The following is a 26262-nucleotide window of genomic DNA, read 5'->3' on the forward strand; positions in this document are numbered from 1 at the left end:
ACTTCTCAAATCAATTATTGTTAAGCATGAAAAGAGTTGAAAGTAGTAATATGAAAAATAGCATCGAAATAAAGGACATCCTTTTCACATGTTATTTATTCTTCAGAATGTTAATACTGATTTTAATTATAATAGCCGTGTTCAGAAGCATTAATACTGATTTTAATTATAATAGCCGTGTTCAGAAGCATTAATAAAATATAAAGATAACAGGAAACAGTTTTTCGGAAATATTTAAATAATGTTTCTCACGCAGGTTTTGAAGAAATTCATTGCTTAAGATTGTTGTAGGAAATACTAATGAAATACTAATACTAATTCGCGTTAATTTTTACATGAATATTAGGAATGGAATATGTTAATAAGCCGACAAAATAAAGATATTTGTTTAGAAATGTCGATTATTAGTAGCGTTTATAGAGTTTTGCACTCCTAAGTCTTGGTTCTCGAAGTGGACTGTAAAATTCGTGAGTAAAATCTGATCACGAAAGTCCATTAAAATTATTTTTACCTACCGGAATTCTAATAACAGGATTTTCAATAGTTGTACTGTACCAGAAGGTGCAGTATAACATTATAATCTGATACGAAATTCTTAGATGACGTTACTGGAAGTAAATTGTTGGTTCACAATTGACATTGCTGTTGAAGAATCCGCCAAAAAGCCTTCAGCCTGAATCAACGTAAGAAATATCATGCTGTTAACAGACTCGAGGTATCTTGAATTTATTTAGTGACTTTCGTGATCAGCCGTAGATAATGTACACTTGAAAAACTTTAAGTGCCTGGAAATTAAATTTGTACTATCTCCGACGACTCCTTTCTTTCTGATAATACTAATTGCGATCGATTCGTAGCGTCGAATAAGTACTTTTCCTACGTGATACACCGAGCAGATTCAAAAGCACATTTTCGCACGCTGGGCGAATATTTTCTGCGTTTCTCGAGTTGGTAACCTGGGAGTGATAAGAACTTGGAGACTTTTTTCTACGTTCCTGCACGTTCTTAATTTTCAATCATGTAGCTGTCTTGTTAACAAGACGAATAGCTTGCACCGAATAAAATCTGGGACACGGAACACGGTCCGTGACGAACGGTCTCTCTAAACGACGTCTGAGAGTAAGTGCATGGCGACGCACGGTATGGCAACGATATTCGGGAAACAAGGTTCCGTCCGAATGCAACAATTGCATCGTTGCACGGATGGCTGCGTCCCTTAGCCCGTAGCAAATCCCGCGGCAAAGGGTTCACCGCGTTCGCGAATCAGACCGGATCGATCGGTCGCTTCTAAGATAGATAAACGACTCTCGATGTCGGCACGAGCCGACGATGGAAATTAGCATGCTTCCTCCATCCCTCGTACTTCCTCTTCGTTCGCTTCAGTAAACCAGCGCACTCGTTGGAACGGCCGCGGCCGGCTCCCGTGCTCTTCCTTCTCTTCCTCTTTCGAATTCGAGACGTTTCAGCCACAGATCCTCCATCGCCTAAGGCAGTAGACTCGTTTCCAGGATTGCTAGCGTGCGGGATTCGCCTTCTCATTTCTCGATAAAAGATCGATCTAGAGCGCTATCTACCTGAAAAGTCCTATTTTTACGTTTACGAGGCGTAATTTGCATTATTCCGAAGCATACAAAGCTATTTTCATAACTACATACTGGCGAATGATGCAAATTACGTCTCGTAAACGAAAAAATAGGACTTTTCAGGGAGATAGCGCCCTAGATCGATCTTTTATCTAGCGTTTTTGACTACTGAAAAACCTCGTGTTTGTATTATCGAGAAATAAGAAGGCGAATCCGGCACTCTTGCAATCCTGGCAAAAGGAATCTACCCCCTTAAACCTGAATATCTAATGCGAGTTACAAAAAACTTTATTATCGCCTGGGTGCATACAGTGGGTGTACAAAGTATTCATACATCTTTTAAAACCGAATAACTTTTTCGAAATTGAACCCAACAGTTTGAGTTTATTTAAGACTTTAGAAGGATTAATTTAGTAGCTAATTTAGTAGCTAATTTTTTTTAATTGGTCGCAATTGAGAGGTAAAGGTCACGATTTTTAAATTTTTTACCTGTGCTTGTAATGAAAATAATAATAAAGGAACTGTGGGGTCCACATGATGATGATGATTATTCCTTTTCAAAAGGTGTAGGAATACTTTGTGTACACTCCACTGTAAATCAATTTTAATAAACGCAACGTAGCGTTCCACAGTACGGTCACCGAGTAACACAGTTCTCTTGTTCTCTTTCTTTCTGTTGAACGATCCTTTCGCTGTGCCGTGATCTTATAAAAAAGACTGATGTGCACGTGGATCAATTTTGTCTCACAATAGTTGGGGATCAAAAGTTATATTTATTGGATACAATATTGAAGGATGCTTCGCACAGAACCACACGTGTTGGCTTGTTCGGGTACTTTCACAAGGTGCAGAGGTAGGAAGCGATGGGGACATGTATTGTATACATAATACATTGTTCTGTATTATCGACATTGACCATATCTTGCTCAGTGTTATTGACCTAATAGAACAGAAGACCCAATATTTTAAAAGCATCACTTAGCTATTCAATTCCTAGCGATGAATTTCCGAATGGATCTGGAGGGAACAGTATTAGAAATATATTTTAAACAATTGACGAACAATTGTCCGAATGGAATCAAAGGTTATCTGTCATCTGTACAATCGTGAAAACCTTCGGAATGTTAATTACTAGACTGCGGATCTCTATTCAAAGTAAAAATATTCTACATCGTTTGTAAAAAGAAGGCCTCTGAAGGAGGCCACCTAAATATCTCCTTTATTTTTAATGGCACAACAAATATTTATGGCATAAATTAAATGGTATCGAAGGAGGAATATCGTAGAAGAACAATTTTTTTTGTCCGGTTCTATCGAAAACAATCTAACAACATTCTTAGACTTTTCGGAACATTTACTATTTTATATTTTACCTAGAGCCAATTACTTCATAAATGCATAAAAATCCGCATTATACTAATAACTAGACTGCGGATCTCTATGCAAAATAAGAGTTGTCTGCATCGATTGCAAGAAATAAAAACTAAATTCAATGTTGTTTCTACCCTTAATGATTTTAATAGAGGAGAAATCATATTTTGACAACTTCAATTTTTTTAATTTTCCAACAAAACTCAATTTTGCTATAAATGCATAAAGATCCGCAGTCTACTAATAACACACGGCAATAATAATGTATAATAAATCCTATCGCTCGGAGGAAGGCATAAGCGTGCAGTGCATTTGAATACTAGAACACGTGGGTGCGAAGGAAGATCCACAGAGCTCGTTCAACCGGAAGAACGGAACGGGTGACGACGTTCTATCTGTAGGCACGTCCCGAACGATATCCAGTAGCTTGTATCCCTAATAATCTGGTTCTAGATCCACCGACTGAGGATCAAGACTGTGAATCAAACGAATTCTTGGCTTGCGAGTCGCGGAATCCGGTTGACAACCTGGTTCGACGAAGTTTGTTACGAAAGGAATCACCCGAGTGGAAATCGGGCCGAAAAGTCGTGTTTCGGTCGTGTCGTTGACTCCGTCGTGTCCGCCGCCGTTTTATCGCGCCTACGTGCCTCCGTTCCTGCGCGATTTAAATATTTATAAGCCCCAGGAACTACGGATTCGTCGCGCGTCGCGTCGACCGGATTTTCCACGCGCGAAAGCTCCGCGTTCGAACAACCGTAAACGAACCCTTTCGGTGCACCGTTCGCGTAACGAACAACGATCGACAGAGCTTCTCCGGCGGACCGTTTGCTCGCAGAATTCGGTGAAAGTGCGTGTAATCCTCTAACGACAGTTGCGGCTCGACATCAATAAATTTAAACGGTGAAAGTGTTGATCGTCCAATCCACAAAGGATCCTCTCGAGGCACGGGGAATCGCGACGAGGATCAAAGATCGAAATTTCTCTCCGGAAAGAATGAAACCGCCGATTTATTGCTGTCTCCTTGAGATCACCGCCTGGACCTTTTTTTTACACTTTTCTCGAACGCCCCATTGATCCACTTCCTCGGCGTGGACGAACCCCTCGAACCTGTTCTTAAATCCTCGTTCTGGGAGCAGGCCTGGCCAACCAAAATGGTTTCACTGGGCCACTTTGATGACGCGCAACGTTACAGCGCGCTGCACTTTAGTAAACATGCTTTTAAAAAATGTAATACAAATAGAAAATGAATGAAACTTTATTGTTATGCGTCGCATTTGCCCATTATAACTAGGGATGCGATCAAGTTCAATATGTACTCACGAATCCTTGTCAATTTCAATAACCAAGTTCCATTTCATGGGTTCGGTTACTACTTAAAAGCAATAATGTTTCAATGATTATATTTGGAAAGTACTCATTTTATACAAACTGATATCGAACCTCGGAATGAGTACTTACAAGTTTCGAAAAGATACTTATAAGTACTTCGATGTTGAAAGAAATCGAATCTTTCACAAGTAGTACTCGAATTAATAGAAATTAGTTATTAATTCGTTATTAAAAAACTATTAATTCGTTACGATCGACAAAACGGAATATTTAGTACTCGAATCTTGGAAATCAGAACTAAATAGTAGGTCTTAAGCACTTTCTTTATTAAATTCGTAATTTTATTTAAGAACTAGCTTCTGCCCGCGGCTTCGCTCGCATAGAAAACTGTTTAATGCCCTCGGAAATTGATATTGTTTCTCCATAAAACCTTTTAACCCCCCATTCACCCCTATAGGGTTTTAATTTTATGTCATGCCGCCATCTTAGATGTCAAACCCCCTTTTCACCCCCCTTAGGGGATCAATTTCTTAAAATGCCGAAACATATCAAAGAGCATTAAGACCACGTATGAAGTAAATCCGACCACGAACAATATATTCCTCATACAAACGTTTCAACCCCTTTTCACCCCCTTAGGGGTTTAATTTCGAAATATCCTTTCTTATCTCTTGTACAGATCATAAAAGAAACCTCTGTGCAAAATTTCAGCTTTCTAGGGCCAAGGGTTTACCCTGGGCGTTGATAGGTGATAGTGAGTCAGGACTTCGTTTTTATATATATATAGATAGATAATATTTCCGATAGATTATGAAATTATAGTTGTACATGTTGAATTAAATTATGCACTAGAGGACAACATAATTGATTTTAAAGGTAAAAAAAATAATGATTAGAAAAATCGGAGAATTTACAGTACGATATTCATAAAAGTTTCGAATCTGTTCGACCAAGATTCGAATATACTTGCAAGTATTATTTCCGTTTACCAAAGCACTTGTAAAAGGTTTGAAGCTGTCTGGCATAGGTTCGAGTATACTCCTGAGGAGTACTATTTCTGTTTCTCGAAGTACTTATAGAGAGTTCGAATTCAATCAATCAAAGTTCGAACCTGCTGCGAGGTACTTGCACATGCAAATTTTCATTTATTTAATATTTTTTGTATACATACAACGAGAAACAAAAGCTCCAATAGAAACATAAAATCGCCCGGCGCGCCGCACAATTTAACGTGGCGGTCCACATGCGGCCCGCGGGCCGTGTGTTGGCCTGCCCTGTTCTAGAAGCCTCTTTCTAGAGCCTCTAAAGTTTCTTCCAAACCCCTGGATCTATTCCAGGACTCCTGAATTTTTCGAGAGACTCTGGAAGTCTTTCGGGACATCTTAGATCCGTTTCAGACCGTAAATCACCTTTTTTTCTAGGACCTTTGGTTTCTTTCCTCTCTCTCTTCGACTTCGATTTTTATCATCTTTTGTGAGACCATGGTATATGGATCCCTAATGATGTCTGCAAAATATTAGCTGTAATTAGTCAATAGTTTTAAAGATATAAACAATTGAACTTTCACGCAACCTGCTTACACGGCTAATGGAACTTCGAAAACTTGAGCTGTATGAAAGTTTAATCGTTTATATCTTTAAAATTATTGAGTAACTACGCCTAATATTTTTCAGACATCATTAGGGATCCATATACCATCGTCTCACAAAAGATTATCAAAATCGAAGTCGAACACTTAGTGTCCTTCTCTTGTAAGAGATTGAAACATGAGATCGTGATTTTTCCTCCAGCAGAGAAAGGACGAATCTCACGTTACTGTATCGTCGCGTTGGATGTCCATGATCGATCGTGTCCTCTCCTCGCATCCGAAATGCGCCATACCGACGTGCGATTCCGCGGTCTGCCTATCATCGGATTTTGATTGGCAACAAACGAGAGGCACGTACTATCGCGTTCCTTTCGCGTAAGTTTCTATTTCGCGGAATGGTAATACATAACTGACTTTCTGTTTTCGTGGCAAAGGCACAGGCAAATATTAGCCTAGCGTACACGTCGGACGTTTAATGCGGCAGCTTGCCACACGCACACTGTAATAAATCAATCGAGAGTTTAACGTGATCGGTGCTTTCCTCTAATCGTATACTACGAGCCGAACCTCCTTATCTGCCAACCGGAAACGAGCTAACAGTCTTCATCCTGTAATAACTCCTGATTTCCCTGTCTATGCATCCGAAGATTCTTTCGCCTTGCAAATTCTATTATAATATCTAGACCAGTGTATTATATCATGCCAAGCTTTCTCGTGTAACGAATCGATCCTCGCATTCCTGCGACTGGAATTTTACGTTTTACAAACATGTCAGGAGAAAAAATTCTTTCGTAAAAATCCAATGGAAGTGCTATTAACTTTGATTGGTGTACCAGTCTCCGTAAATCTGTACACGTGATAAACGCATGTTATTCGTCTTTAACTGAAATCAAGATAGTGTTCGTTGCGCGCGCTCTTCGGTTAACAAGTTCACGCATTCTCGAGCATTGACAGTCCGCGGATTGGTCGAGACTCGGTGAACGTTCCTGCAAATTGCTATGCCGATCAGTAATGTCAGACACGATAATAATACTTTCTAAGTGTGTTACTCGACACGAAAGTAATCGGAAAAAAGACAAAAAAATGAGCGTTACACGGTGCACGGTGAAAGTGTTATTAGAACGACGACGATATTAGAAATCATTCGGTCCCCGAAGGGTTAAGCACCGCGATGGAAACAAAAATTACCGAATGCCGCGTACAATTAGGCTGTTCGAGTCGAGTCGAACTTGTCATTATCGCTTCTCTTTGCTTGTTGTTTGAAAACACGTAAAACTTTCTTCTTCTTCCACCTCATTATGGTTCGTGATGCCGCGGTTCTTCGTCTATCTTCGATCGTTCTTGCTGGTTACAAAAAGATCTATTTTAATTCAATAAGAACTTGTGTTTCCCGTGAAACTAAACCACAGTGCGATTACTATTACAAACGAGTCCGTCTAATTAATAGCGGACCGCGGATCTTGAGCCATTTATAGCACCCGCAGATTCGTGCGATACGAGAAACACGAGAGACGGGAAGAATACCGAATGCGTTCGCGTTAACGCGAGTGCAATCTTCCACTGATCATTTTATTGCGGCACATCGTCTCTTATCAATTTTGCAATTACAGTCACTGACAATTTAAAGTGGACACCCTTAAAAATCGCATAACATTTTAGAAATTGGACCAAAGGACTTGAATTTTTTTAAGATGTTAGACCGGCTAGTTCGCTAGAGAATAAGTAAACAAAAATTTAATACCATTGCAATTGGTAGGAATTATACAAAATTTTTTAAAATGATGTTTTGTCAACTTTTTTATCTGGGCCTGTAACGATAATTTAAAAAATGCGTTTTATAGATTTCGGTAACTTATATGCATACTGAAAATTTCATCGAAATCGGTCAACATTGCAATGAGCTACAAACGTTTAAAGATGATCACGTAAGGGCGAAATGCCCTGGCAAGGCTGAAAATCTGCGACTTCACCCTTAAGCTCTCATCTTTAAACGTATGTAGCTCATTGCAATGTAGACCAATTTCGATGAAATTTTCAGTATGCATATAAGTTACCGAAATCTATAAAACGCATTTTTTAAATTATCGTTACAGGCCCAGATAAAAAAGTTGACCAAACATCATTTTTAAAACTTTGTATAATTCCTACCAATTGCAATCGTATTAAATTTTTGTTTACTTATTCTCTAGCGAACTAGCCGGTCTAACATCTTAAAAAAATTCAAGTCCTTTGGTCCAATTTCTAAAAAGTTATGCGATTTTTAAGGGTGTCCACTTTAAATTGTCAGTGACTGTATATTCAAAAAGAACAATTTCAAACAGTAAAAAGATATTTCACTAATATTTCAGTAATATTATATGTACAGAGGGTATCTGCACAAAAGTACTCGTACACCTTTTAGAAACGAATAACTTCTTCAAAATTGCATCCAACAGCTTCAGCTTTTTTGAGACGTTAGAAGGATTAGTTTACTAGCTGATGTGTAAATAATTTTCTTTTTAATTGTGATTGGTCGCCATTGCAAAGGAAAAATTAAAGGTCCCGATTTCAAATTTTTTTATCGGTGCCTCTAATGAAAATTTGAAACATGTATTTTGGAATCTAAGTGAGTTATAGTACAAAGTTTCGTTGCAATTGGTTGACGCATAAAAAAGCTATGGGCATTTAAATCGCAGATTCTTACAATCTTCTCGATCTTACAATCTTTCAACCAATTATATTTCATAACAACGTTGATCGATTTCGATGAAATTTACACCTTAGCTAGTATAAACTAATGCTTCTAACGTCTCAAAAAAAACTGAAGTTGCTGGGTGAAATTTTGAAAAGGTTATTCGTTTTAAAAAGTAGTACGAATACTTTGTACACCCACTGTATATAGTTGTAAATACTGTTTGGTACAAAATCTCTAGCGATAGTGGCTAGGAAAATACGCTAACGATGTCAATGGGTTCATATTTTCTAAAATTGGTCATACTGCGGCGCAAGAGTGACGTTATCGCTACCATCAAGATCTAGACGCTCGATGAGGCGAGCAAGTTCGATCGATGCGCCGGAAACGGCGGAGATTCGTCTGGCCTGGCGGTTCTCGGTTAATTGACCGTAGCCGATCTTCCTTGACTCTTCCCAGGACCTCGCGGAGAAGAGCCGCCTCGAAAAAAGCTCGAGGAGGTAACGGGAAAGGTGGAAATGGAGGAAAAGGAGGCGCTGGTTCGCGTTTATCGGTATCGTAGCTGGCGCGCGCCGAGATCCGGTCCCGGGCCGCGCAATTAGCCGCAAGCCCGATGTGACGAAACGCTCGCCGTGAGAACTAGGCGAGCCCTCGACTCGACTTAACTCCACACCACTCGGAGCAGTGGTATCCTCTATCCGTGTTTGTGTCGCGGAGAGCGAGTTCTCTTTCGCTCGAAACGAGTTCTTGAGGACGCGCAGCTCGACGCAGCCCGACGCAGCGCAGCGCAGCGCGACCGAGGTCGCAGATGAAACAGAAGGAAACGTAATCGCGAATCTAACCCATTTCTTTCCGCCTACCGAGGCCTTTCTCTGCTACGAACGATTTGGACCTCGACGCGACCGAGATTCTTTCCCCTTGATCCTAATCTTTCTTCGACTGCTCGATCGGTCTGCTAGAATCGTTTATTAGAGTTTGAATAACAACGTTGTACAGAATGCCTCGAATAGGCGTGGCTTCGTTGCTCCTGCTGTGCAAAATGTTTGGAAGGGGCGTGGTTGCGCTGCTTGCAATGGAACTAGGTCAGTGCTCCACAGGGCAATCCGTGTCCTCGTTCCAACTTCAATTACGTGTCCACAAAAAGTTCCTCTGCGTGTAAAGTGCCTGAGGGGCGTGGTTTCGTTCTCCCTACCATGTAAATAGCCCGAGTGGGCGTAGTTCCATTAGTTCTTAAATGTAGAGTGCCTGAACGTTGCGATTTCGTTGGTGTTGGCCTGTAACATGTCCTGAGAGGGATGTGATATCATTGCTTCTTTGTTTTAGGGGGTCTGAAGGCATGCTTTCGTTGTCCCTACCATGTAGAGAGGCCCGAGTGGGCGTGGTTTGGTTATTTCTTAAATGTAGAGTGCCTGAGAGATGCGATTTCGTTGCTCCTGGCCCGCAATATCTCCTGAGAGCGCGAGGTTTCCTCGCTCCTTTGTTTTAGGGTGCCTGAGGGCGTGGTTTCGTTGTCCCTACCATGTAAATATCCCGAGTGGGCATAGTTTCATTAGTTCTTAAATGTAGAGTGCCCGAACGTTGCGATTTCGTTGGTCTTGGCCTGCAAAATGTCCTGAGAGGGGTGTGATGTCATTGCTCTCCTGTTTTAGGGTGTCTGAATGCATGGTTTCGTTGTCCCTATCATGTAGAGAGCCAACTGGGCGTGGTTTGGATGTTTCTTAAATATTGAGTGCCTGAGAGATGCGATTTCGTTGCTCCTGACCCGCAATATGTCCTGAGAGGCTGTGGTTTGCTTGGTCCTTTGTTTTAGGGTGCCTGGGGGCGTGGTTTCGTTGCCCAGCCATGTAAAGAGGCCCGGGTAGGCGTGGTTAGGATGCTTTCGACTTCACTGGAGCTAAGATCTCCGTATCTAGCTTAGGATCCAAGATCGGTCGAAGTTTCGGGATCGAGAACGATCGTACAGCAAAAACTGGAGTTAGTATCGCGTCCCGACGGTTACCACGAAGCGGATAACGACACCGAGCCGGGTTTCGCCGCAATCGGATCCTTCGACAGAGGCGCATGGACGCTCCACTTGCGAAGTCTCCTCGTAAAGATCGGATCGAACCCCGGTTGAACGCGATCAAGATCGATTTCCAAGTTGCTCACGATCTGCCGCCGCGTCGTCTATTTCCTCTGGCAGCCGGCCAGTCAATTCGCCGCGTGTATCTTATTGTGCCATCATTCTCAATTTGCTTTATTGCCGAGTGGTACTCGCTGGCGTTCGCGCGAGCGCGTTCGCGGGTACACCGTTACTTTTGCTCACGCGAGGCGAATCCGCACGATAACCGAACGTTTCCCTGTTACCCGAGGCTTCCTAACTCGGAACTTCCTGGTTGGAGGAACGGACGCCGTACATGGAGGGAAATACAATTCGCAGGAATGTGGCCGGTAGCGTGTCGAATCGAATCGACGTAACAACGAGGATGAGCGGAACACTACGACGATCCAAAAATCAATTTTATTTCATTCTCCTCGAGTGCAAGTGTTCTCAGCGAGCAGCGAAATTGAACCTGTGAAATTACCTGATTGGTAAAATGTTTAACCCTGAAACTTCGTGACTTTTATTTTTTTTAATGCGAAACGCACAGGGTAAAGGTACCAGATACCGTGCCCCACCTGGTTATCGGACAACAAACTTTTTAGAAATTAATAACAATGACATGCAGTACCCAGTATTACTTTATTTTTTTAAATAAAATTGATGTTTCCCTTCGTATATGAATCGAAAGTATTACAATAATTTTTGTTCAAGTTATAGAATACATTAGTTAAAAATCTTATTCCTCGAGACAACGCAATTTTTCGTTTCCGATTATAGAAAATGCTGAGAAACTGTGATATGTACACTGTTATCAGAAATTTCTTGTGTCCGGTAAACTTCGGAGTAAAACTTCGTTAATACGTCTTGCTTTCTAACAAAATCGTCCAGAGAAATTCGATGATACAGAAAAACGTGTGGTTAATCAATCGTTTATCATGAATGAGGAATCGGTACAAGTACGAACCAGCGAAACGGAAATTAGCTGCGAGATCCGATTCACCTTGTAAAACGATGACAATAGAATTTCAGGGAAAGGAAAACGGTGCATAGAATAAGCATCGCGAATAAACGCGAGACGATAATCGTGAGAAGCGTGTTCACAGACTTTCGACCGCGTTTCCAAGATAATTTCCCTGCGTGCAATCGCTCGATCGGTCATTTCCCGGTTGAAGCGGGAAGCGACACAGAGAAATCTCTGGCCGTAGTGTCGCGTGCGAAGCACTCGGACGAGTTAATTCGCGTCGTTCTGGTTCGCGAGTGCACAGAGCAAGCGCGCGTCTCGTTTCTGTCTCTTTGCGGAAATGGAAAGCAAAACGAATCGAACGCGCGCACGCCGAGAAGAAATTGAAACTGATATCGTTCGGATGTTATTGCCGTCGATGTTTCATTAACGATCGGTTTCGCTTTCCGTCGCGGATTCTCGTCCATCTCGGTCGCACCCAGCGGAACTCCATACTCCATATTATCTATAAATTGCTTCAATCTCGGGAAATTTACTTCGCGGTTCAAACGATTTCTTCGGGGAAGGGGTTAACCCTTTGCAGTTGGAATTATTTTAACTCGAAAATTAAGCATTTCTTCCGACCTATAATATTCCATGCTATTAGGTCGTTGCATATGAAATGTCCGATAACGTTAAACAACCGCAACTATTTCTTCTGGATCAAAGAATCACACGTTTCTCGATTGTATTATGATAGAAAATAAAAATTGCTTGCCCCAATTGCAAATGACTGGGGCCACATAAACAGTTTATTCTCACTTTAATAATTTTAACAAGCTGAGAGAAATAGATTTGCACTCTTAAATCATTGTAACCTTTCTACTTTATTAAATTGCACCCATTTATTTTTGTCATAAATGCATAAAATCCGCAGTCTATTGATTAGTCACCACATTTTCACCAAATAACACATAATGCTATCCCCAATATGTTGTTTTTCACTGATTGACATTGAAATCAAATCTATGTAAAAGGAAATTTATATGTGTAAATGAAATAGGATCGTAAGCTTTGCTCGTCAATGTGACGTACAATGAGCCTGTCAATTGTAATAGTATTTCTTGATCAAAACGCATTGCAACATTCGCATTCTAAAATCGGACATTTCATGTGTAACAACCTAATATACAATTTTCTTCATTTTATGCATATGAAAAATTGATGTAACACTCGTACAATACTTAAATATTTAGTAATTGATTAGATACCAACATATTTGGTGACTGTGAGTCGCCACTCGAGTGCTAAGGGTAAATTCGTAGTTTAGAAACGAGACGAGCTGCTTGCATCAGCCGGAAGATTTCTCCCGGCGAACGAAGGAACAGTGTCGCAATGAATTTTTGTTGATACGCGGGTTTTCTTTTGCTCGATCTAACGATAGGGGCGCCTAGGATTTCGCGGCGATAGAATTTCCAACAACAACGAACGGCTCGCGAGCTGTCGGCGGCTACGTGTCAGCAGGATGTTGGAAATCTGGCACGCCACGGCGAGCGGCGTGCTCGCGTTTCCGTGGCATTGTCGTAAAACACCGGAGGGGACGGGAACAGAGGAAAAAATACGCGGCAAGAGGAAGAGAGAGAGAGACGGGGCGAAAATGATCCGCGGGTCGCGTGAAAATCCATCCACTGCGACGGATCGGGAACGCGATTTCACTGCGGACTACATTCGTCTCCTTTGTCGACGTCGTTTCTATCCGCCACCCTCGCAGTCCCATTCAAATTTACTTGAAAAACCTTTCACGAGCCTGGCATCGCGTTATCTCCTCTCTCGTACGCAACCTGCTCTAGTTCGAGAGTAACTCGTTAACCCCTTAACGTGGCAAATATTTATTTAGAAAATATCAGGATACAGAGAGCCGGCCGCATCAGGAGGCACTTTGAACCATTTAATAATTAAACGTCTACGCAACATGACGCAGGAGGAGAATAAATTTTTAAAAAATAAACTTTTTCACATTATATTCTGGACATTATAGGGTTCACACTCCGAAATCAACTTTTTGCAAGTCAAATTCAAGCTTATGCAAACCAATTTCATTCTTAAATTTATTAGTCAGGAAATGGCTACAATGAATATACATATATCTACACATAATTATTAATTTACTAATTTTAATAACTTACTTAAAGATACTTTATTTGTAAAAGGTTGAATTTGATTTGCAAAACGGTAAAATTGATTTGCAAGAGGGCGAATTTGGAGGATGAAGTAAACGACTTTTAAACGATAATTGACACTAGAACTACCGGATGAGTCAAAATGACTTGATCGTCATTTGTTCTTTTTCATAAATATTTCGTGAATATTTTTTTTGGAGAAATTTTCTTAGTGAACTTTTCCGTTGTACATATTTAACACTAAACCTACCGATGAACAAAAGCGATTAAACTTGAATTGTACTCATGTTTCCATTCATGTTTGCATTCATGTTTCCATTCATGTTTGCATTCATGTTTGAGTCTCATGTTTGAGTTTCATTCTTGAATCTCACGTTTGAGTTTCATTTCTGAATCTCATGTTTGAGTTTCATTTTTGAATCTCACATTTGAATCTCATGTTTTCATTTATGTTTGCATTCATGTTTGAGTTTCATTTTTGAGTCTCATGTTTGAGTCTGCAGTGTACTCGTAGTATCTGAACCACTATTTTCTACTGCCGATGAACAGCCACAGCATGATTTACTCGCCGGTATTCCTTGAATTTCTCGAGCCGGCATCTAACCGCAGGATCTTTAAAAATCGACCCGATAAGGAGCGAATCGTTCGGCGAGACATTCTCTCGCACTTGTCACTCGGCTCTAATCAGTCGATCCTCGACTCACGGAAAACAGGTTTTTAAGCAGGGCATTGTCATTAGTGTGCGAACAGTTCGACTGGCCGAGGTGAATCATCCGAGAGATCGTCTGGCGATAATAGGGAATCGCGGGGGCGCGTTAGGTCGATGATCACCAAGGCAACGAATTTTCGTGGCCGTGCACGCCACGCGACGTCTGATTTATCGAGTGGCTGTCGAGTGAATTAGGGTGCTCGGTTTGGCAACGTTTCTCTCCCTTGCTAGTCAGTCCTCTCGCAACCCCTACTCGGATCGCGTCCAATTTCGACGAGTTCTGTGCTCGGAGAGTATCTCGAATATTCAATATTATCTCCCGTGTATTATAATTCCGCGTCGGATCCTCATTTCAAATTCACATTTTCATAGAAGAAGTAAACATCGATTTCCGTCGGTGTGGTCGTTCCAGTCAATTAAAAATGAAATCTCGAAACGTGTTTACGTTTCACCGGTGCTTCGTGTTTCGTGCATAAAGATCTGCCGTGCATTTTGCATAAACAGTTCGAGACTCTTTTGTGAAAGTATATCTGTTGATATATCAAGCCTTGCTAACTAAGAAAGTCCGTGGCCACTGAATCCGCGAAGTCGAGCAAGGATATCGAGCACGACCTCTCCCGAGGAAAAGAATCCTTGATCGTACACACCTTTCTAAGGTGGCAGGCGAACGTGCCCACGAAAACGAGTCACTGACTCACTCGGTCGGCAGATAAGGTAAACGCGTCTGCCTCGTTGATTCCGTCAGCTGATTCACGCCGACGTTCGTCTAGGATCGATCGATCTCTCGTGGATACACCGCGGATTTTACGCGTTACGTTAATAGAGATTTGATGTTACTTTTCGCTGCTTAGCTTTTCCTATGTAAAATGCATTTCCTCGGTTTTGCACTCCAAATTCACCCTTCTGCAAATCAATTTCATCTCTCTCTCCATTAAGAATATATTTAAAATTTATTATTTATTTATTTAGATTGAATTTTATATTCATTAGACACACGTAAACGGTGTCGGTATTGCGAGGGAAACATAACATTCGACACTCAATACGTTTCGCTAAATAATGCGGATCTTTATGCATTTATGGCTTCTGAAAATTTTCAAAAAAGCGTACAATATAAACTTCGACAGAGAATTTAGTACAATTTTTATTTATTTCACATCTGCAAAGGCTACTACCACCGGAAATAAGATTTTATCTTGTTCCACTTTCTTAAAATTCGTCTACAAAAATTGCAAATTGCGTAAACGACCGCAGTCTAGTAATTACTTTTAATTAAGTATTTGATGTACATCTGTGCAACAAATAAAACTTTGAATTTCTTAACAATTAATTTACATGTGATTTGATCTTTTGTACAAAAATTTACTTAAAAATAGTTTATTTGTAAAAGGTTGAAATTGATTTGCAAAAGGGTTGAATTTGGAGTGTAAAACCTGTAATGGGACTTAATGAAAAATTGCAGGAACTGTTCAAAATGAATGTACATATTATGTTTGAAAAACGAGCGATCCAAATATGGTAGCCAGGAAAACAGAATGGTTTTTCAACTTTGATGGCATTTGTAGTTGTTGGATTGTGTTGGAACTGTTCGTCTCTGCGAAGGGTTAATAGGCAGAACCGTCGAGTCTTCTACGAGGAAGGAAACCGCAGGTTCGTCGTTGTTAAAAGGGAAAAACGAAGCGGTTTTTCCGTCGGCGACGTCGCGGAACGAGGTTGGTACCGTTGTTGATCGGAGCACGGTTGCGCAAGTCGTTCGACTTTTCTTCGCTCGTGCGCCGCGATCGACGTCACTTTCTCCTCTCCCGCGGAAAATTATTACGTTCCGCAATTTCCGTCGGGTGCCCACGTACGTATCCGGCTGGAATGCAAGCGGACAGATCGGTGTGCGTTGCGCACAGGTGGTGTGCGCGGCATAGGTGTGACCGCGCGCGCTCCGACCAACGGTTCTTTTGCAATATAATCGAAGGTGTTGCGCGTATTGCGCTTTGCACTTCGACTTTTCGTTGCCTGTCTCTTCTGCGACGTCCGTGTGTCCAGTTCGTGACCCAGCAACCGCATTTGCGGCTACGGGAACGATCGCGACTGTTAATCGTCGAGGATTTCTAGGGGATTGGGTAAACATCGTGGGCGATCGACGTGGGCATGTCTTTGGCCTGGTTCTGCCTTGGGAAATGTTCTCTGGCTGATTGTGCCAGTCGACTCCGAAACCTTGGCCGTTCGATAATGGTATACAATCCTATATGGAAACTCTCGCTGCGGGCGGTTTCATCCGCAGTTTTCGCAATACTGTGGTCTTCGTTGCTCACTTGACCCGTTGTGCTACCTACGAGACGCCGCACAGTGGTCGGAAATCGCCAAATCGTGGCCAAAAGTCAAAAATTTTTTTCCGTTCTTTAAAAATCTGTATAACAGTACTTTATTTATAAGGTTCTTTAGGGCTTGAAGACAATTATTGAAATTATGAAAACTCATTTATGAAAAACAGTTGAATAAATTTCCTTGTACAAGCAGTTATTATATTGAAAATTACGGACAGGCTCAATGAATTTACGGTTGCCATTTTTATAAGGCAACATTTACCAGATTCATTCTTGTATATATGTATTCTTGTATATTGAAAGGGAGATTCGGGGAATATACAAGTGTGAAAAAATCCCTCGTTCACGTTCGCAGAGCAGAAAACCGCCGGAGAACAGCGGCGGGAAGTTTCCCTCGAATTTGAAGCCACGCTCCTTGACGGGGGCCTCGGTGTACGTAATTCCGACGATCTTATCTACCGTGTTTCTGCGAAACGTCGCGAGAGAACGCGTTTCTCCGGCACGGCGAATTGCATGTGTGTCCTGTCCGTGACTGGACGGCGATCACGTTATCCGGCCAGGAAATCGAGTAACCGAGTTTTTCGTGTGGACGGTGGAGGTCGTAAGGTCGCGTGGGAAGCGATCGGGATCCTCCCTGGCAAGCAAAAGGAGGACGAGGCGCTCGCGTGAAATCCTGAGAACGGCGCGGCGCGGCGGCACGCTGACTGCTAGCTGCGTAAACTAGGTAGACGAGCTACGCGGCTCGGCCGAGATTCGCTAACGCAATTACGAACGGGGGGAATGTTTTGCCAACGGACCTTTCTGCTTCTTCGTCGATCGCCGGCTAATCTCCGTTTAACAGCGCGAAAGTGTCTCCCGAAGGGACCGCGGTAAATTGAATTGCGAGACGAGAGGCTTCCACTCGATATGTAATCTTCTTCTCGCAGTATGTCAGTTTCTCGTGGAAACCTCCGAAAGAACTTTCGAGGAGAAGCAACTGCCGTCGAGCCGAGCCGATTACGATAAAAGTGCTGGCGATTCCTTCTTCGGCCGGATCGATTCCTTTTTATTACCACGCTTATATTAGCTTGCCGAGTTGTCGTTGTATGCGTCAAATCTTGTAATCGAATTTTAAATCACTTCCCGATGAGCTGGAGACTTGAAACTTTAAACATAGCTCAGAACTGGATGACAATGCAATATTAAAAAACAAATTTAAAAAAAAACTGTGCTTCTAGGAGAAACAAAATATTTAAATAGCAACCGTCACACACATCGCCGCGCGACGCTCGGTAGTACGTGATCGCGTTCAGCGATCCCCACTCCGCGCACCAGCGCTCCCTACTCCACTACGCGTTGCCACTCCGACTCATCCCCACTCCACTGACCCACTTCGCACCAGTGATGCCATATGCGGGGAGTCACGGTGAAATGGTGTACCCCTTCTTTGATGACGGGGAATGAGTGGGACGAATGGGAGACACGTTGCACGTGCGCGATGGGGACCGTGGAGTGTGCGCCTGCGCACGGTGCTGGAATGGAATAGTGGAAGGGGTATGTAGGAGAGTACGGAAGCTCCGTTTGGAGCTCATTATGGCATCACTGCTTCGCACCGAAGGGGCTCAGTGTGTTTGTGATGTTCCGTTCATTCAGTTCCATTTCGGACTCCATCAAGAGACGTCGTCTCTCAGACTCATCCCCTCATTCTTTCTCGCGTATTTCTATATCTTGCGTTCCTATATCTTACTATTTCATATCAGTATTACTAGATCTTGCGTTCCATTTAAAATAGACTAAAATGACAATAAAAAAATATATAAAAACAAATTTTTTAAAACCACGCTTATATTAAAATGCACTAAAAAGGAGAAAATAATTTTTTTAGACATCAGTGACTATAAATAAAAGCGTGGAGCGCCCACGAAGATTACGTCAATATAGTTTAGCGCTCCACGCTTTCATTTATAGTCACTAATGTAAAAAAAATTATTTTCTCCTTTTTAGTGCATTTTAATATAAGCGTGATTTTTAAAAAGTTTTTTTTTTATAATTTTTACCGATACGTTCACAGGCTGGTATCTCTATTGTCCGATTTTTAACCTATTCACCCTCGAACCCATCACTACAATTTTTTGGTCGTTTATTCCGCTGTGTTTCTCGCAGAAGCGTCAACCAGAAATTGTCTTGGCACACTCCCGACGAATAAGCAACTTCAGATGTATGTCTGACGATTATAAAAATTATAGTTTTTAACCCGTTCACCCTCGAACCCGTCACCACAATTTTTCGGTCGTTTATTCCGTTGTACATATTTTTCGAAGAAGTTCTAACCAGAAATTGTCTTAGCACACTCTCGACTTGTTCAGGCTTTGAAATGGAGTAGCACTAAAGCGAAATAGGCAACTCGAGTTGTATGTTTGACAATCATAAAAATTATGGGTTTTAACTTGTTTATCCTCTAGGCCGTCATCACAATTTCTCGATCATTCAGTTCATTCAATCAGACTTGCTCAGGCTTTCAAATGGAGCAACACTAAAGTGAATTAACAACTCCACGTGTACGTCTGACAGTGACAAATTTTTATAGCTCGAAGCACCTTTTAAAGACCGACTTGTTGGAACTGTGTCGCAAATCTCCAAGTGTCTGGACGATCCCAAAAAGTGTTTACCAACTCGAGAACCTAATGTGCGCGCGTTGAACCGTTCGTGAACCACTTGCAGAGGGTTCGCGAGCTCTGACCACGAGCTCTACCCACCCTATGCGGTTGTCTGCGAGCGATCCTGGCGAACGGAGATCGATAGATCGCTAGCCGAGGATCATACAAGCGTCACCATGGTGGTATCGCACCGAGAAGGTAGCATCTCGTCGAACATCCGTGCAATCATCGAACAACTGAACCTGAACCCGGTCGAGAGGAGGCGATTGATCGATCGAACGAAACAGGATACATCGCGATGCAAGAGCTTCCCGAGCGTGCAAACCGGTGCGAAGATCAGCATCGGTGTGTACGGTTGCAAGGAGAAGGTCGAGTACGAGATCCCGGGATCGATCAGGCGGATGTTCGAAGATCGCTCGAGAAAACCGGAAGCCCCGCAGACGATCACGGTTAAGACGCGACCGGAAGACACCAAGCCGATCGAGGTAATCTGTCAGACCGCAACAGCGATTCTTGTGTCGGCGGTTTTCGGCTAGATACCCGTATCCGTGAGCACTTCGTTGGCTTCTCGTGACATTCTTTCTTTTCAATTGTGTACGCGGATTATTGCAAAACAATCTGTAATAACGGTGAATCATCCGAACATTTATAGACTAGCAGGTAGCAACACGGTATATTACGAAAGATTGATATGGAAACATACCGGACACGCATTCTCGTGAAATTTACGTACGAACAATGGTAAAAATATTGCTACGAGTACTGGCTAAAGGCAGTGACGCATTACCCTATGGGCAACTTGGGCAAATTCTTGGGGCCCCAAGCAAAAGGGGGCCCCGAACACAAACCATGATCCAAGATCCAAATTCTACGTTTTTCTCGTAAAGTTATTTAGTTGGGGTTAGGGGCCCCGAAATTCTACTTTGCCCAAGGCCCCAACTAGTTATAACGCGCTACTGGCTAAAGGTATCGATATCGACAGATATCGATACATCGTTGCAGCGGCGCACAGTGGGACCTTTCGTCCAAATCGGAGACAAAATCAAAGACCTTTCGATAGAAATGAGGTAGAGCGATGAAAATTTTTCAAATTGAAGCTGAAACTTTGCAGAATATGGGAAAAATAGGGAGATTATGGTACGAACGTTTTTTAACCTTGAGAAAATTCGTTAAACTTGCACAATTTCGATAAACTTGTGGTTTTTCTAATACCACGCGCGGAGAAAATTGTTTTTGAACATGCTGTACTTCATTTTCCGTCGATTTTTTCTCGCTAATTTCAAATCTGGTCTTAAAATTTTTCTACGACCTCAGGATATTGCAAAATCGATTTCTTGAAATTCTACATGTTTAACGAATTTTATCAAGGTTAAAAAACGTTCGTACCATAATCTCCCTATTTTTCCCATATTCGCAAAGTTTCAGCTTTAATTTTTAAAAAATTTCATCGCTCTACCTCATTTCTATCGAAAGTTCTTTGATTTTGAATCGAGTCTGGTCCAAATTTTCCACTGTGCGCCGACGCGACGAACAGTGGGCCAAACCGACGAAATCTGTGTCAAAATCAAAGAACTTTCGATAGAAATGAGGTCGAGCGATGAAATTTTTTCAAATTGAAGCTGAAACATTGCAGAATATGGGCAAAATAGGGAGATTATGGTAATAACGTTTTTTAACGTTGAGAAAATTCGTTAAACTTGCACAATTTCGAGAAAATTGTGGTTTTTCCAATACTACGCGCGGAAAAATTTATTTGAAAATGCTGTACTTCATTTCACGTAGATTTTTTCACGCTGATTTCAAACCTGGGCTCAAAATTTGTCTACGACCTCAAGATTTTGCAAGAAATCGATTTTTGTGAACGAAACTAATGTAATCATTTTTTCGTTGAAATGATTTGATAACCCACTAGTTTGAAGGTGTATTGTATTCTCATATATAATATTGAAGAACCGTTTGAACGTGTAGGAGGTGTTTTGTCAATATTTTCTTCAATATCAGTTGTTTGTGAGACCGCGAAGTAAGAACATGGCTGACCCACCGAGCTCCCATTCTAGTGATCAGGGTTCGGGATCGGGATTTCACAGCCCTGCTTATAGCGGCATATCGTGATTATCCGGAATTGTTGCGTGTGAAGTCAAAAGATTATTTTAACAAAAAAACAAAAAAGCAATTGCAGTGCAAAAAATGGTTGATGCATTGAAACAATGTAAACCAGACTGTACGGTTGAACAAATAAAAAAGAGAATGAAACAGCCCCGACCATGCAACACGAATATTTTCGCCAAAATGACTATTGTGAGAATATTGATGCGTTTATATTGAAGCGAATATTGACAATATTATTGATCGTCTAGGGGCCACTTTACAGTTACAGTTACATTATTTGAATGCTTAAATATTGATGACAAACGAATCAAATTTTACTTCATCTAGAGAGAAACACGGGACATTCATATTTGTTAGACTTTGTTCAAATCTTCGTCACGAGTCCGACTCGTTAAAAACTCGTTAAAAAATAAATTACTGGATCGCATGCGTTTTCTACAAGAAGTCTCTTTTGTTATAGTAATTCCTAAATTATATAGAGAAAATATTGTTTTAATCCTAAACGTGAAGGGTTGTTTTCCACTGCAAGCAGTGTTCCCAACAAGAACAGAAAGTCCACATGAAATATCGTTCGTACCAGTCTCTTTCTGTAAATATCATCGAGATCGACGCATTTACCCGTGTTCCAGTATGTTTCCCAGCGAGCTATACGCGCGAGTGATCCCTTCGTTGGAAGTCCTTGAGTACCGGGGATCTAGAGTTTCGTTGTATCCGACGCGTTACGACGCGCGTCGCTAAGTCCTCGTTTCTGACGCAACAGACCGCGTAACCAGACAAAGTTCGTAACGAAATGCTCACGGATTTCACGGAAATCGGCTGCGACGATTGCGCAATAAACGATCACGTTTAATCCGACCGGAAGGACAAGGTTTTGGAGAGCAGCAGAGGGCTGGGATCGATCAAGCTGCCGTGCAAAATGGAGGATCGACCTCGACCGAGGCCTGAATGCAGGCGGAACATCCCTCGGCCCAGGAAAGAGCATCAGCAGCCGGCGAACACCGAGTCGGATGCGATCGAGGTAATCGATCGGAGACGCGATCCCGTCCAGATCCTCCGTGGATCAAACAGAGACGAGCTTAAATAAAGCTGCGCCGATGCGATGCGTAAGAAATCCAACTGCACGGCGACACAGCTTGATGAACAAAAATAATTTTTGACACGTCATTTTCACCGTCCATTTGTACCTTCATTCTTCATTTTTTTTATTGGTTCTGTTCTTGAACATTTTATATGCCCAACTAGCAGCCTGAAAAATTCTATAAAATCAATTACACTGTCCACACCAAATTTGTTTTCAATACACTGTTGGGTCCTTCTTATAGAGTTTTTTGCGCTGATTCCGAATCTGTCCTTAATTTTTCTCCTATACGCACAGTTTTTGAAAAACATATTTTTCAACTCTAAACAAATATTGTGATGTTATTATAAAAGGTATTGAATTGTTCTTTACAGCAACAGATTCTGTAGACTTTCCCGAATACAGTGACATCCAATATTAATACATTGCGATTGTTTAAACATGTTTAAACAATGATTAAAGACGGAGAGACACCAATTTTTGAGGATATTTTTCAATTTATCTCAAGAAATAAGGGTCCAGCGGAAAATCGAACTATACCACGCGATAGAGCAGACTTTTATCGTAAGAAACCACCCTTTCAAGTTTGTAACATCGACGTTTTTTTCGAACCAGAAAGCAAAATATCTTCGCCCGACATGAGTTGTCACCAGTGGCGCTCACCACTAGGCGAAGATATTTTGCTTTCTGGTTCGAAAAAAACGTCGGTGTCGCAAAACTTCAAACGGGGGTTTTTCAAGATAAAAGTCTGCTCTATCGCGTAGTACAGTTCAATTTTCCGCTGGACCCTAATTTTCTGAGATAAATTGAAAAATATCCTCAAAAATTGATGCGAAAGTGGTGTCTCTCCGTCTTTAATCATTGTTTAAGCATATTTAAACAATCATAATGTATTAATACTGGATATCACTGTATTCGGGAAAGTCTACAGAATCTTTTGCTGTAAAGAACAATTCAATATCTTTTATAATAACATCACAATATTTGTTTAAAGTTGAAAAATGTGTTTTTTTCCAAAGCCATGTTTTTCAAAAACTTTGCGTGTATAGGAGAAAAATTAAGGACAGATTCGGAATCAGCGCAAAAAACTCTATAAGAAGGACCCAACAGTATATTGAAATCAAATTTGGTGTTGGACAGTGTTATTGAAGAAACGTTTAATTTTCAAGTTGAGATAACTCCGACTGCAAAAAGAGATAACTTGTAAGGTAAATATTAATATTGGGAGAAATACTGTACGACAGGTGGTTCAACCGGTATAATGGAGGTAGATATTGAAAAGTATAGTAACGCGCGACAGGCAGCATTATCATCGGACCGTATCGGTTCGGCGCGACGTAACAACACGCCGCGCGACGAATCGTGCCGTGCACTGTGCACGAGCCTCTCACGATTCGATGTGTTCATCCAATGATAGGATAAACCGGAGGACGTCTCGACGGGATCCGTTAGGCCTTCGTGCAGGATCGAGGATCGACCACGCTCGAAGCCGGAAGCGAGACAGAGGATCCCGCCGGTGATCAAGGAAGCGAGTCCGCGGATCGAGGAGACGATCGAGGTAATCGATCGACCGAACAATCGAATCGTCCTCTTTCTGGCACGCGCACGGATGCACACGGACTCGCGAACGCAGGCCGACCACGGCTGACGTTTACCGATAGGCGGAAGGGTTACGATGAACAGCGAACACGCAAATGGAATGAGCATGATCGATTGCATCACAGATGGACGTAGGCTGCGGTTGCACCGCATTCTGTCGAAACTCGCTCGCAAAATAGATCGGCTAATTGGGTTTCACGTGTTTTAGGGTTTCGTTTCATTTTATTTGTACAGCGTTCTAATGTAGGCTTTGCACTCCAGATTCACACTTTTGCAAATCGAATTCAACCTTATGCAAATCAATTTCAGCTTTCTGCAAATCATTTACACCCATCAAGGATGTTTGAAATTAATATATTTTTTCTTTAAATATCTCGAAAGAAGAAATGTATGACTTATTGTTAGACCAGTTTCATAATTATGTGGGCACATATCTACTTTCATTTTTTAACACTAAACCTACCACTGCCGGTCAAATGACCGGTTTGATATTTTTCATTTCACAATTATTGAAATTATGAAGTTGCTTACGTGGAAATTGATTCGTTAAAATTCTGTATCCAAGTACATATTGTTGTAAATAATTACAGAAAATCTAAATGAAAATAGCCTCGTCATTTTTGCAAACTAAAACACACACATGTTAATCGCTTTTAGTGCTCGGTAGGTTTAGTGTTAAATTTATTAATCAGATAATGGCTACAATGAATATACATATCTACACGCCGTTTTCATACATTACAAAGTTAATGAATCGTGGTAATTACTTTTAAATAAGTATTTCGTGTACATCTATGCAATAAATCAAATTTTGAATTGCTTCACAATTAAATTACTTAAAAATACTCTATTTGTAAGAGGTTGAAATTGATTTGCAAAAGGGCCTGCATAATTTGTAGTGCAAAACCTGTGATAGAACAATTGGAGAACAGGATAATCGGGGTTTTCGCATGTTGCAACGGTCAGAATTGTTCGGTATCGCTTAATCGAATGAATGGATTAACGAGCGAACGGAGTCGATTGCTAAAGCACGGTTCCACCGGTTTTTGAGTCACGGCTGCAAAGTTGAGTTTTCAAGGAATAAACGATTCGTGTCGGTCAACGTCGGGAAACAACTTTCCTTTGGATTCAGGATCCCGGTGGCCCCAGGTTCGGTGACATTAACTGGCGAGTATCTCGGGACCCGATCTTGATCGCTCATTCAACCCGTCTAGCCACGGGCAACGTCGGTTAAACTCGCGTTTCAGCTGCAAATCGTCGAAAGTGAAGTTTATCAGTTGTACAGGTACAGCCGCGCGCAATTACGAGGCGACCGATGATAAGGACCGGTTGTTGGTCGCGGGTTGCACCGGGAACACAAACGAAACCTTTCCCAGACGAAGAAGTGTCTTTCGAGGCGACCGGCACCTGCAACCGGTTCCGAACGATCGCGGATAACTGGCCCCGAGCCCCCGCCTCGGCCCCGGCTTCGGTCCCAACTCCGGTCGCGGTTTAATACCGTTACGGCCATTACCGACAGAGACCGGTGTGCATAGGGTCACATTTATTTTGCTAACACGTCTATGGGAATTTGTTGCGATTAACAAATACAATGGTATAAGGCAGTGGTCGGCAAACCCATTAGTCAAAAAAACGCACTAAAAAGTATAAAATAATTTCCATTTAATTTATGTGAATACACACGAACTTAAATACAATACAATCTTTTCGGTGGCGGCGCAAAAATTAAAAATTTTCCAAATGACAGATGTTGCTGATTTTGTAATTTACAGTGTCGAAAATTTTGAATTTTCAATTTATTTTAAAAACGTCATTTGAACAGCCGCAGTTCGCCGACCACTGATGTAAGGGGATCACCTAATATCGAAAAATTCAAACACTATTTAAATGTTAGTCTTCTAAGGTTCTCACCGGACTTTCAAAATGTGCTTTCGTTTGTCACATTTTTATTCGATTTAGAAAACGACTCTTTCGCAACGCCGAAATATGTTGTTTTTCTATCGGTATCGTTTTACGAGTCGTTGGCCAACCAAACGTCGATCCACTGGTTCTCGATCCAGCGATCCGT

At 41.6% G+C, this 26262-nt stretch overlaps 1 protein-coding gene across 9 annotated transcripts in view; it reads left to right on the top strand.

The window, feature by feature from the left end:
- The window catches only part of LOC143206990 (uncharacterized), a 138704-nt gene that overhangs the window by 105426 nt on the left and 7016 nt on the right, over positions 1-26262 (top strand). For 2 of the 9 annotated variants that reach the window (XM_076419946.1, XM_076419945.1), the window contains exons 2-4: positions 19473-19893; positions 22380-22535; positions 24013-24153. The exons of 6 other annotated variants lie outside the window; for them this stretch is intronic. In XM_076419946.1, coding sequence (XP_076276061.1) covers positions 19585-19893; positions 22380-22535; positions 24013-24153 — 606 coding nt within the window. In that variant the 5' untranslated portion in view covers positions 19473-19584. Of the gene's footprint in view, positions 1-18776; positions 19894-22379; positions 22536-24012; positions 24154-26262 lie in introns of those variants that run through there. One more of the 9 variants, XM_076419947.1, reaches the window with a different exon arrangement.

The sequence above is a fragment of the Lasioglossum baleicum genome, chromosome 3, assembly GCF_051020765.1.
Source record: "Lasioglossum baleicum chromosome 3, iyLasBale1, whole genome shotgun sequence".
Taxonomy (NCBI): domain Eukaryota; kingdom Metazoa; phylum Arthropoda; class Insecta; order Hymenoptera; family Halictidae; genus Lasioglossum; species Lasioglossum baleicum.